Genomic DNA, 13,978 nt, shown 5'->3' on the forward strand with positions numbered 1-13,978 from the left:
GACTGGCCACCCCTTCATCACGCTGCTCTCTGTGCCTCTCCACACTGCAGCCGGTGAAGCCTAAGGCATCCCTTTCCCCTGCTCATTCATCGTCCTCCCACCAACACATAATACCATGTGCCAGGCATTACCACAGGCCTTGATAAGTTGGCAACTCCTCATGGGGTGCGTCCTAGTGGGGGTGACACACTAGAAAGTGATGGGCAGATAACCCGAACATCAGAGATGTAAGAGCTGTGAGCAAACGCAAGCTGTGGAAAGGGACTAGAGTGAAGCCATGGGGCTGCCGTTCTCTACAGGCTGACCAGGGAAGGCCTCTAGGATGACGTTACATTTGAGCTGAGACCTGGCCCTTCCAGACAACAGGAAGAACAAGTGTGGAGGCCTTCAAGTAATAGTATGTGTGGGCAAGAGAGCAGCGTGCAGAGTATGGAATAAGTAAGAGCAGCAAAGGCAGGAGAGGAAGTCACAGTGGGAGAGGCTGTGTCCTTCAGCACATAGAGACTCTGACAGGGAACGGAATGCATCGATTGTGTGTGTTGATATGAAACTCGGTGGATGGTTTTGAGCAATACAGTGCTAAAAGCTCTGCTAGATGCACTATAAGCTCTCTCTCTCTCTCTCTCTCACACACACACACACACACACACACACACACACACACACACACACACGAGAGAAAGCTTGACTGCGCTTAACCCAGAATTTTCTGAATGCATCTGACCAGAATTTTCTGAATTCATCTGACCAGAACTGGAAACATTTTTGGCATGGCATCTATTTAAAAAAAAAATCCACAAAACACATACTTAGGGATACAATGCCCTGGAATAATGTTCCTCGAGGTTTAATGTTCACAAGAATCACCTGGAGAGCTTGTTAAAATATGGATTCCTGGAACTCAGCCCCAGGGATGCTGGGTCAGGAGGCTGGGAATGAGCTGGAAAATATACTTTTCTAATAAGCTCTCGGGCAATCATGACACCACAAATCTATGGGCCACAGTTGAAGTGGTTCTTCCTAGGACCCGGAGATAAATACATAAATACAGGCTCAGAAATATGATCAGCAGAGTAATATAGTGGCATCCAACTGTGTCTTCTACTTTGATCTGTCTCACCTACTCTTATTGCTAAAAGCAACTGTAAGACCATACACACTAGCCTTCATCTATGAAAAATAGGCCACAGATCAAAGCCTGTGTCTCACAGTTCCTGGTTTAAAGGTTGTCTTTTTTCCTAAAGTAAGACAAACTGATACTCCTTTGGCCCTCCCTTATTGCTACATCATGGGTTATCTAACTGATTAATGAGCACCCTGTAGTTTCCGGAAAAGACCACTTGGTTGGTCTTTGTACCATTGACACATCCAATTCCATTAGTGTCTTTGGTGTTTTAAAGGACGGTGGCGGAAGTGTTGCCAGTAAGTGGAAACTGATACAGTGTCCAGTTCAAAGTCTGTTGTGTCAGAAACAGGTTTTAAACTGTTGCAGGCTCTTAGTAAGTATCATGGCAAACCCCACCTTATTCTTTTTTTTTTTTTTTTTTGTTTTTTTTTTTTCGGAGCTGGGGACCGAACCCAGGGCCTTGCGCTTCCTAGGTAAGCGCTCTCCCCCTGAGCTAAATCCCAGCCCACCCCACCTTATTCTTAAATGACTGGAGCTTTCCAAGAGGCAAACCTTCCTTCCCTCCACTAGGCATCAGCCCACTAAGAAATTAACCACAGCTTCTACAGGAACTCCTAAGCCTTGCTATATAGGACCAGGCCCCTCCTAGGAGGATGCTAAGAAAAACAGTTTTAACTAGGGTTGTGTGCTCTAAGTCATTCCATAATAAATGGTAAAGATACCCTAAGCATTTCTGAGAAAGAAAAGAATGTTTTTAGCTATTCAGTCAGGACTAGGAAAAACTTCAATAACAAGGGAATTCTGATGGAACTTGAAAAGGTGTGAATTATGGGAATATGTAAATTATAATAAAAGGGGGCAGTATATTTCAGTTCGACTTGCATAAGTCATCATCCTCTACCTCATGGAAAGATTTGAGATTTGGCAACCCAACTGTGTTCCCACCAGTGACCTTAATGGAATCATAAATAACTTGCTGACCAGCAATGGAAAGCTGCATCCCTGCCTGTTCCGTCACCAAGCAGATGTCGGGGAGGGTGAAATGATAAAGAAGGTTAGCCTCCATTCTTCAGGAGTAAAGACCAGTAGGGCATACCCACAGGATGTTGTCTCAGAGGGCTGCTTGTGACTCGAAGAGACCAACAAAGGAAGCTGTCTCAAGCTCTGGACAGGCAGGGTTGAGTTGAGGCAAAGAGAAACAGTTTGAAAAAGACCCTCCCCTCCCCCACAGCCTTAGGGCTGACCCTCCACCACCCCTTTAGGTAAAGCAGAACCTTTACCAGGCCATAAGCCCATGTATGGAGGCCCTTGGGCCTCACTGTGTAAACCATTCCCAGAAGAAAAGGAAAAACAACATCACAAGCTCAGACACACCATCCAATGACGTGGCCTCTTGCGGATTTGTCTAGCCTGCACTGAGGAGGTCACCTTGCCCTGACCCTGTGGGCAGTCTCAACGAACGGCAGGCCTACCATGAGAAAAGCTGATTTTTATTGATTTCCTTGGCTCTGTAATTTGGGCTAATTGGACTAAAAGGACAAAATTCTGGAGAATTCAAAAAGTAAAATTGGCCATACCCTTCTTCATTCAACTCACATTTGCTAAGCTTCCACTGCGGGCCAGCCACCGTACTGGGTGGACCTGCAGGCATTCACAGCACGAAGGTTACACCCCCAAACCTCAGAGTCTCAGAATCTAGAGGGAATAGAGGTGTTTCCACCAACAGTCCTAGCACAATGAAAGTTCTACTGTACAACAGAAGCCCCTGAATTTCAGAACGACACCCAGACCTTCCTTCAGAGGTAATATTTTAACTAGATCACGGGGGAAATAAATCAAAATTCAGGAAATGACAGACAGAGCTGAAGAGGGAAAACGGTTTAAGCAGAGGGAACAGCATGCACAAAGGAAAGGCCCACTAGGGCTGCCCTTAGCGTGCTGCACGCTTAGCACCTCCAAGGGAGGGAAGCTGGATGGTCAGACTCGTGCCAGTCCTCCACGGTGAGACTGCATCCCATGGGCAAGAAGGAATGGCGGAAAGGTCTTATGGAAAGGGATAAGGGCCTAGTGGATTTCAGCAGCTCTAGGGAGGACTGAAAACAGGAAAGCAAGGTCCTGGGGCTGCGACTAGAGGTGATGAGACCACTAAGAGACTGTTCCACTGGTGCAGGTAGGCGGGGGTAAGACCTCGGAGGCAGGGCTGGCACAGTGGGCCTTAAGAGTAAAAGGGAGGGCGGCGAAGGGACGCAGGAGTTAAAAATCAATGCAGCTTGGTGACTGATTCGATGCAGCTGAGGGGCAAGATGGAGGAGACAGAGAGTCTGAATGGGGTCTGAGATGGATGGCATTGCCATCTACCAAAGCAGGAAATATGACGGGAGGAAGAAGTCTGGGGGAGGGGAAGATGATGAGTTCAGTTTGACAAATGATGAGTCTTGAGGTACTTGTGGGACATCTAGGCAACGAGCTTAATGGAATCCAGACCCCAGTCTTGAAGGAAACGGCCCAGCATCAACCTTTATTCCTAATCCCCATTTTTTCCTGATTTAAGATGCAAATTCTCTATTTCAAATGCTGGTCCATTCACTACCAGGACCCTGTAGAGTACCTCGGCCTCAGATGCTATCTGGCACCCTGGCAAAGACTTGTGGCACTAAACTTACCTTGTTTATTCTGTGGCTCTCGAACTAGGCCATGATTTTCAGACAGACCGGGGGGTTTGAAGAGTTGGGCATTCTTAAGACTGTTCTAATCCCGATGGGCTAATATTTGAACTATTAAATGTTTCGTTCTTCCTCAGAAGTGAAGGCATAGAAGAGGGTTAGAACAAACTGATTCTGGTACGTTCCATATGCATGTTGGGTACTAGCAACACTGTGCTGGTTCCTCTTAGGGAACCCTTCTTAGCCCAGATTTAGGGATAAGACTGAGGTCCTTGAAGGTCACCTCCCTAATGTCACACACTTACAGCAAACAGCACAGCTTCTTACTTGCATGGTACTTAATCCATTCACTTTCTACTCTACTGTCCTATGAGCGCTCAGACCAGCTATACTCTAGTCTGTCACTCTGTTATGTAGGGGGGAAATAGAAGAGAAACAACACCACCAAGAATTAGTCTTAGTTTGCGTGTTACTCACAAATCACGCAGTCTCAATAATGACATTATCATCGCCTTATAGCAGTTTGTCTGAAAAGCGCATGTGATTCACATTTTAAAAAAGAATTAGAAGCTTCCAGTCTATCCTCCCTTCCTCGGGGGATGGCTACCAAATGTATCATTGCTAAACCACAAAAGACTATGTTAGAGTAACATTTGTCAAAGTGACATTAAAGGCTGTGGATAGAAACCGCTGGAGCAGGGAAAGTGCTGCGGCTCAAACACACTCGTAACTCACGTGTGGTGCGTGGCATGGATGGCATTGGGCACTGTGGGCATGGGAGACCACCCACTGAGCCACAGCTCCTACCACAGAACGCAAGAGAAAACTGGATTCCCGGCCTTTGAGACAAAACTGAATATCCTGGTCTTTCAGAATTCAGAGGGACAGATACTGCTTCTTTCAAAAGAATCACTCCATTTCTTCACAGTCAGTGTTCCTTATTATTATTATTATTATTATTATTATTATTATTATTTATTAAGACAGGGTTTCTGTGTAGCCCTGGGTATCCCAGAACTCACTCTATAGAACAGACTGGCCTCAAACTCAGATATCCACCTGCCTCTGCTCCCTACCCCCAGAGCCAAGGCTGCTGAGATTAAAGGTACGCCCCACCACTGCCCAGTCATCCTTTATGTTTTAGAAAGAAAAAAAAAAGGTCTACTTTTGTTGTCATTTACAACTTTATTTGGAAACAGGCTTGTGGGACCCTTCTCTCCCACCGAGGGAGGGCATGTGTCAAGTGCTAGCCGTGTGATGGAACATACAACTAAGGGTTCACATTCAAACCCTGGACCGCAGGAGTTTCCTTACTGGGGGAAAGGTGTTTGGATTTTTATCCTAAAGAGGGATCTCTGTAGAGTTTTAAGTGAGGAAATCACCAGAGAACGCTGCTGTTTGGACAAAGGCTATGAGCTTACTTTACTGGCAGAGCATGAAATCAGCTCTTCTCTGAGAGCTCTAGAGAGTATAAGAAGGCTAGGGAGGAAGGTGCTGGTAACAGAATAACCAAGCCCAGGCCTGAGGACAGGCTGAGCCGGAGTAAGAGGAAAACACAGCTAGAAGAGAGTAGGCCACTGAAGCCTTCCCTCTAACCCCTCTCTATCCCATGGGAGCAGAAGCAGTGTAGGTCACGTTTCTACTGGCCTAGAAATTCTCCTCAGAGGATATCAAGCAAGGAAGCAGATGAGGATATAAGATGCACAGAAATCTCTCACATACAAGGGATCAAGATTTCCTCCATAGTGGAGATGAACAGATACCCCATTCTGAGGTGTGATGGTTCAGCTTCCCCGGATGGCTGGGCGTTAGGTACTGGGATTGATAGCAAAGGGAGGCATGGGTAGTAAACTGGATGGTCTTAGTACAATTTCTCACCCAAGAAGACACAGCAAAATATTCTAACACCCATGGGCCTACAAGGACCATGTTTTCAGAGCCTGGGAAGTGAAAGCCTGACATATACAAAATATAAATGAGGAAGAGTGTCCAGCTTTGATGATGGACCAGGAAGAGTCTCGAACCACACTGTCCTACAGCAGGGTGCTTTCCCGCCACATTGGAACGCTAGGTTATAGAGTGCGGCCGAGCTGTCCAGACAGTAGACAATCGTGCCACATGCCTTTCCTGAAAAGGAGCAAAGACGGACGTGCAGCTTAGACTCCTCCCTGTGGCCCCTGTCCCGGTATATTTTGAGAAATGAAGGCCAAATCTACAGATAAAAAAAAAAAAAAAGGCCCAGGTCAAGAATCCAAGCCCACTGTCCTTCCAAAGTAGCAAAAAGGGGAACAGGCGGAAAAGGATTCAAATCCAAACACAATGACAGGGAAAATTTCTAGTTAGACATGAGACAGCCTCAGAAGAGCACGTCTTCTAGACGGAGAAAGCAAGATGCTTGGTTGAAAATCAAATCTAGGTTTCAAGTTGCTACGTGACTTTGTTTTTGTTTTGTCTTTAAAGTGCTTTTCCCAGTTGAGAGTGTGTGTGTGTGTGTGTGTGTGTGTGTGTGTGTGTGTGTAATAATGTATATTTAGCTGTTCAGTACTTCTGAAACTTGTATCATTAGTCAATTTTGTAAACATCACATTCTTTATTTACACAAATCTCGATGGCTATGATATCACTAAGTGACTTAGTCTTATGGGCCACCCCTACGTGTGCAGACATCATTGAAACATCATTACGTGGCACAAGACTATGTATGAAAAAGGCCCCAGCTTTAGGAAAAAGTCCATCTGAACTGCAGCTTAAACCAACCGGCTTCCCCATACCTTATGAGGAGTTGGTAACCTAAAAGGGAATACTGTCTGACTAAAGCCAGACAACTGGCCCCTTAAGAGCACATTTATAATTTATTTATGGCTTAATATTTTCCACTGATAGGGTTAATAAATCATGTTTCCATTCGACTGGTTTTCTGTGCTGTATGAATTTCTCTATTTTGATACCAGATCTTAACGTGTTTTATTTTGCTTGTCCATTTTCCAGTTCATTTTTGCAGCTACAGAGAGAAATTTATTAGTCTGTATTGCCGCCTTTCTGCTGTTGTGGAGTTGGACTCTCTGAATACCCAACAGTCCCTGAGGGAAGCAATCTCAGACAGCGAGGTCGCAGCTGCCAAACAACGACACCAACAAGTGTTGGACTTCATTCAGGTAAAGCCGCCGTTCCTCGGGTTGATGCTCTTAACTTTCACTTGTGGCTAGTAGGAAAGATGCCATGGGAGGTCTTGATGGCATCCAAGCTGGGCTTGTGGAACGGGCTAGACTATAAAATGTAGAAACAGAGTTCAGCATCCAAGGAGAAAATAATAAACAGACAAGGCAGACAGGCGGGAAAATGAGATTTGGAGATGATAAGGTGTCCAGGTTGGTGAGGACATAAGTTGAACATTGATTTGGGTAGCCAGAAAAGACTGAGGAACTGGGAAAGTCTGGAGGATAAAGATAAGGGCAGATCGGAAGACCAGACCAAAGGTGACAGTTTAAAAAAAAATCAGTTTCTCACAGCTCTACTGGGTCACATTGGAGCATGGAGGCCATATTGGAGCATGGAAGCCATATTGGAGGATGGGGGCCATGCCTCTCATGGGTACTGCTCTAGTTATACTGGTGGTCCACTCTAAGAAGTCTGTGTGGTCCTGCTCACTAAATAGTCTGCCTGGTCCCTCCTGAATTTAAGGAGAGGACTAAAGGTAAGGAACCAGCCAGACCAGTAGCTCCAATAACTATCTCAATAAGAAGTAAAACGAACTCAATATGAGGAAACACCGTGAACTTGGGATTGATAAATAAATCACTTGGGCTTGGGTAAAGTATTTACCTGGGAGAATGAGCCTTGAGCACCCACATGAAAAAGCGAGCTCATAGGGCATGCCCTAGGGTTACCTAGGGAATGGGGAATGCACTGTAAGTCCTGTGCTCTGGAGTCTGAGGCATGAACCTCTGGCACTCGCTGGCCCAGCCTAGCCTTCCTGGTGAGCTCGAGGAAATGAGAGACCCTGTGTTCAAAGTGGAGTGGACAGAGCTCCTGAGGAACAGCCCCAAAGGCTGTCCCCCTAACCTCTACACACATGTAAGCATTCACACCCATACACACATAATTATTCACATGTATACACACACACACACACACAAACTCATACTCCCCACTTTCTACTCGTTTATGAGAAATAGTCACAATAAACTGAGTATGAACACACGAACTCCAGCACTCGGGAGACAGAAGTAGGCTGATCTCTGCAAATTCAAGGCAAGTCTGATCTCTCTAGAGAATCATAAGCTATCCAGGGTTACATAGCATAGCTCTGTTTCTGAAAAAGAAAGGGGGGAGGGGTGTGTGATTATTATTAGTATTACATCTTAGTATTATTTTAGTGTTACAGAAATAATTTAGTGAGTTAATGCCCATAAAGTGCTGGCACATACCAACTAGACAATAAGTTGTATATTCATTCATCAATAAGAAGCTCAAGGACAAGCATGGTGAGACATGCCTCAGGAAGGGTCAAGAGTTCAAGGTCAACCTTAGCTACATAGTGAATTCAGGGACAGGAAAACATCAGACAAAGTCTCAAAAACAAACAGTAAAAAGATAGAATTAAAAGTCCTTTGAAATATAAAAGGGAGAGGCATAACATGTTTGGTAATATTTAGGGGGAAAAAATGTGGCTAAGAGGTAGAATTACCCGATTTCCCTCATCCATAAATGAGGATGACCCTCAGACTAAGGGTGACACTGAAGAGTGTGTGTGTGTGTGTGTGTGTGTGTGTGTGTGTGTGTGAGAGAGAGAGAGAGAGAGAGAGAGAGAGAGAGAGAGAGAGAGAGAGAGAGAGATGCACATGAGTATGTAGGTGTGTACACCTGTATATACTCAGAGGTCCGAGAGTTGGAGAGATGTGGAGTGTTCTGCGTGTCCCTTTCAGACCAGGTCTCTCACTGAACTGGGGCTTGTCATTTCTCAGCCAGGCTAGCAGCCACAAATTCCCAGCCATCTTCCTGTTTCTACAAGTCCTTCCTCCCCACCCATTCAGCACTAAAGTTACCAGAGAATGCAAGTGCCCACACGCAGCATTGTCTGTGGGTACTGGGATCCAAACTCAGGTCTCCATGCTTGCACAGCAAGCGCTCCTCCTATCCACTGAACTGTCTCTCCAATCCCCTCCTCATCTTTTGAGTCCAGAGCCATGTTGTAGCCAGGCATGTTGACACACACATGTAATCCAGAGGTAGAGAGACAGAGACAGGGGACTGAGAGTTCAAAGCTAACCTGGACTACACGAGGAGCTCAAGGCCAGTCTGGGTCACATAGAGAGACACTGTCTCAGTGATGAAAAGTCCCAAAGTCAAGGAACACAACTTTTAGTTCTAAGATGACCTTTTTTTTTTTGGTTCTTTTTTTCGGAGCTGGGGACTGAACCCAGGGCCTTGCGCTTCCTAGGCAAGTGCTCTACCACTGAGCTAAATCCCAAACCCCACTAAGATGACATTTTATTTGCTTGTTTCTCATATCTGCAAATGGACAGACTGGACTAGAGAAATTCTCAGGCCCTAGTCAACTCTATCATTAATTGTATGACCTACAACCAAAAACATTTTAAAGAAACACTTTACTAACCATGCCTTGGATTGCGTTTCTGCCTTATTCCCATATAAGCTTCCCCAAATCTCATTCATCCAGTGAGGACACTGCCTTTCTTTAGTCTGTGGCCGTCTTGAGTCCTCCATGGGGATCCATGACTGCGTCCTCACTTCCTGACCACACCCCATGCTCCCCTCACTCACCTAGTCTCCAGCCTTTTCCCTCACACTTGATCTTAGCCAAAAGGCCAAGAAGTGATCAAGTCTTTTTTCTCACTCCTGATCAACTGTTTAAGTAGGCTAAATAATGGCAGGCCAGGCCAAGAATTTTTCAAAGTTCTTGCCTGCCCCGGACTCCCGTAGGCACATAGACTTGGATAAAAGCCAGTTCCCTAAGTGTTCAAAAACTAACTTCTTGGCGTAGGGTAATTCCATACCATCTACCTGTATCCCCAGCCTTCAGTGTGCCACCCTGCTGGCCCCGACATGAGCAATTTCACTGCCTGCAGACAACCCAGTGTCCTGGCTCCCCTTTACCTGCCTTGACTTCTTAGTCCCCCGCCCCCAAAATGAAAACCAGCTGCAGCCACTCATCCATTGGTGTTCACAGCTCAGCCCACCACACACCATAACCAGGGCCTGCAGAGGCAACTGCCAGGTCCGCCTAGATCTAAGACAGTGTTACTACACAAACCAAACATTGTAAAGAGCAGGGGAGTCTATGTAAATACGGCTAGGAAAAGAAGCCAAGGAGTGTAGCCAGAAAAGGGGAGGTCTGGACCAGGGGAGGCATAGAAGAATCACAGATAAGGTATACAGGCTTTACAGACGGTACGTGCAGTAGAAATGTCAAAGCTGCTGTGAAGGAAGAAAATGAGAGAGAGAGAGAGAGAGAGAGAGAGAGAGAGAGAGAGAGAGAGAGAGAATGTCAAAGCATGAAGACCTGAGGCTTAGCACACTTTCAGCTGTTAAAGCCAAAAGGGCAATTAGGCCATAATTTATATACTGTAATGCTTCAAATGCACCTAAGCTGTAATAGAAACAGAGCTCACTAAACAGAGCCAATCTATCATCCCCTCAAGCACCTTGTGGCTATGCCGTGAGAAAGCCAATCACCTTTACATTTTAATAAAAATAGTATCTCGCCTGGGTACAGAGAAAGGGCATGATTTATAGGATGAAAACTGAAATTTGTAAAGAGCGGGGCGAGAAGTGAATGCAGAACCTTTAATCAACAGACCGGGGGCAGCTCACAGGCGTTCATTTGAAGAGCATGTCAGCAAGTCTTCAGAAGTCGAATTTGGACCTTAAAATCAGGGGGATTATGTTGTCAGTTGCTTTTAGATCAACAGTGGAAGGTGAAATGAGTGGAAATTGGAATTCTTTTGGAACTACTTAGCGAGGTTTCATTAAACTCAGTCCACGGGGCCTCCCAGAACCTATGGCATTTTTCCTTTTCCTCAGTTGGGCCCTCTCCACCTCACCACCAGGAAAACCTAAGGCATCAGCATTGCCTCATTCAAATCTGCCCGTGCCTGGCAATAGGCTGCAACACCTTTATCTAAAAAGAACAGGTGGATTGCTGTGAAAAATCACATAGGTTTACAAGTTACCACAAAGTGGCTGACTTAAGGTAACAGAATGCTATTCTAGGCATTGGAGAACAGAGGTTTGAAATTCCTGTTGGCTGAGCTGCACTCTTTTGAAAGCTCTGGGGAGAGTCCATTCTCTGCCTCCCCCAGCATCTGTGAGCTGCTGTTGTTCCTTACCTCATGTCTGTCTACTTTTGTGGCTGTAGTGTCCCAAGTCTCCCTCTGCCTCCATTCTTGTAGCAAGTCCTTATGGGGACATTTGTCATTGGAATTAGTTCTCCCATAGACAACCCAGGACAAACGTCTCTTCTAGAATCTTTAACAACCCCAGCTTTGCCACAGAAAGTAGTACTCACTTCTTTATCATATAAGGTAATAGCCACAGGTCCTGAGAGTTGGAGCTGGGAAATCTTTTAGGGATCCACATTCATTCCATTGAAAGAATGTCAATTGACATCGTACAACTGAAGACGTTATAATACTGCTTGATTTGCAGAGCACGCTTGCCCATATCTCCTGAATCTTTCCGGTAACCCTGAGAGGAGAAATCTGAAGAGCTATGCAGACTTTCCATCCCTTATCCCCTGAGCATCTAATTTCAGAAAAATATAAAAGCATAGTCTCGTCCTTGACAGCACTCTTAAAAGTTATCCATAATCAGATAGTGCCTTTGAAAAAACTTCAAGACCACTGTACACTGAATGCCAGCAAAAGCCAGCTGAGAAAGTAACCGTTCCATCAAGGGAAAGCCATGCAGGTCTAACCTGGGAGTCCCAGTTTGGCTTTGCCCTCATGAACTTCAGGGTCCCTTCAAACTCTCCCCCTAACATAGCTTAGCACGGAGCCTCCTCCTGGGCCTGACCTGTGGCGCTTCCTGCCCAGCAAGGGAGTGAATGAACCCTGAGTCTCAATCTTGTGCTTTCAACACCAACGCTGAATACTCTGACGAGTCCTATCCCAGGGCAGCACGGAACGAGAAAGCAAGGGGAAATAGCCCCCAGTCACACAGTTTCGCCCACTAGTTCATTTTAGCCTGCCTGTCATACTGGGCATGACCATGAGAGAGAATGTCGTAGCTTCAAAATCTGTCGTGTGCTAGGAGTGCAAGGTTCATTGGTACTGTTTTGTTTGTTTGTTTGTTTTCTAAGAGTATGGTTAAGTATAAAGACCTAAGGGGGGGATGAAAAGTTAAATAACAGTGGGTAATATCTAGTTTTTAAAACCTCTCCGGTCAGGGACACTTAACATACCGTTATTCACACAATGAACGTCTTCTCTCTGAAGGTACTGATACCAGCTTTCCAAATGTCCTCCATAAAAGAACCTTAAAGTATTAAAACTGTACCCTACCTTAGCCATCAGGCAGCCAAACTTCTTCAATTTACAACTGAGGAATGAACACAAAGAGGTTACTGCTTTGCCAAGGTATCCAGTGAAATCAGATGTGAAGCCAACAGTGGGTTTTAGGCTCCCAAGAAGCAGTGTAACCAATGGCCTCTTCTTGGGAGACAGATCAATCAGGAAGCTCATGGCCCCGGCCAGCAGTCATAGTGATCTGAAGAACACCGGTCACCTACAGTGAGAGACAAAATCGAGCCACTTTTAAACCACTATCGGCTGGGCTTCGTAATGAAAATATCACTGAAATCACTCTGTTAATCCTAAAATCAAAGTGGTGCCGATCCAAGCTGTGCAAACATCGAGTGTCTCAACTCCTTAACAAGGGCTTTTTAAAAAGTGCTTTAGACTTTGGAAGTATTTGCTCTGCATATACAAAACTAGTAAGCTTATTTATTAAACTTACTAATTAGATCATTCCCATAACACAGGTATAAATGTTCTGAAATGCATATGTCACCCGAATCACATCCCCTCCCTGAAACTGTCTATTTCATGGCACAGCGGGAGAAGACAGTGCTTTATGTGTGTGCCCTGTGGTGTCATACATACTTTCAAACCTGGCATCAATCATCACAACCACCTATGGGCTACTTGCCTGTAGTTTGCAAACGAAGCAACTAAGGCTCAAGCCAGTGCCATAGAAACCAATAGGAGAGCAGATGGTTCATCTTGTACTCTTAGGAAAATGTAATTCTTTTCTTCAGTGGATGCTACGTAACCTAATGCCTTTCACCATTTTATTCCAAAGCAAATCGATGAAGTCTGGCGCGAGACGAGGTGGATCATGGATGCTCTACAGTACGCAAGATACAAGCAACCAGTCTCTGGCTTGCCCATCACTAAGCTGATAGACTCCTCCAATGAGCAGAACCTAAAGAAGATCAGTTCTACATCATCACACATAGACTGCCTTCCATCGACATCCCCATCCCCAGAGATGCACAGAAGGAAGGCCGTGAGCGGTAAGCAGTAGGATCTAGAGCTCTTTGGTTTGGCCACCAGAGTCTTGGCCCTGCCTTCACTGATGGTGTTCTTTGCTTCGATGCATTGTTTCTAGGCAGTGGTGGGAAACACTGCTCAAGAGTCAGAATCAAAAGGCTTAAAGAATCAAACCCAGGACGTGGAGACTGTGGAAATAACATGAGATTGCTTTGCTTTGCTGGGGAGGAAAGGGGTGGTGGGTATAGGGAAGATTAGATCAGTGTTAGTCCACATGACTAAGGTATGGAAGGACATGGATCAAGAATGGAGATCCAAAAATTCCCTAAAGACAGCTGCCGTTCTAGGTGACGACATCAGCCTGAAGGAGGTAAGAGGCCAGGGCGTACCTCCCACTGCCGTCATGCTCTCTGGTGGAATGTGAAGAAGAGAGAAACCTTGGATAAACTAATTGGAATCCTAAAACTGAAAGCCAATAAGCTCGGGGTAGTTACAGACATGACGGTCTAAGGAACAACCCGGAAGAAATGCCTCACACTGCACTTCGGGAATTAAGAGTGAGATTATGTGGCGAAAACAGGATTGGAAAAATATAATTTTCTACAAAATATCTGTGTGCTTATAGGCAGAAGCGAAAGGATATAAATGCAGGAAATACTATGTAACACTCTTTCCAG

The 13,978-nt window shown here is 45.4% G+C and overlaps 1 protein-coding gene across 1 annotated transcript in view; it reads left to right on the plus strand.

Moving 5' to 3' along the window:
* The window catches only part of Ankfn1 (ankyrin repeat and fibronectin type III domain containing 1), a 137,106-nt gene that overhangs the window by 109,649 nt on the left and 13,479 nt on the right, over window positions 1-13,978 (plus strand). Inside the window, exons 15-16 of the mRNA XM_032913124.1 lie at window positions 6,778-6,944; window positions 13,111-13,324. Coding sequence (XP_032769015.1) covers window positions 6,778-6,944; window positions 13,111-13,324 — 381 coding nt within the window. The remainder of the gene's footprint in view (window positions 1-6,777; window positions 6,945-13,110; window positions 13,325-13,978) is intronic.

The sequence above is a fragment of the Rattus rattus genome, chromosome 9 (assembly GCF_011064425.1).
Source record: "Rattus rattus isolate New Zealand chromosome 9, Rrattus_CSIRO_v1, whole genome shotgun sequence".
Classification (NCBI taxonomy): domain Eukaryota; kingdom Metazoa; phylum Chordata; class Mammalia; order Rodentia; family Muridae; genus Rattus; species Rattus rattus.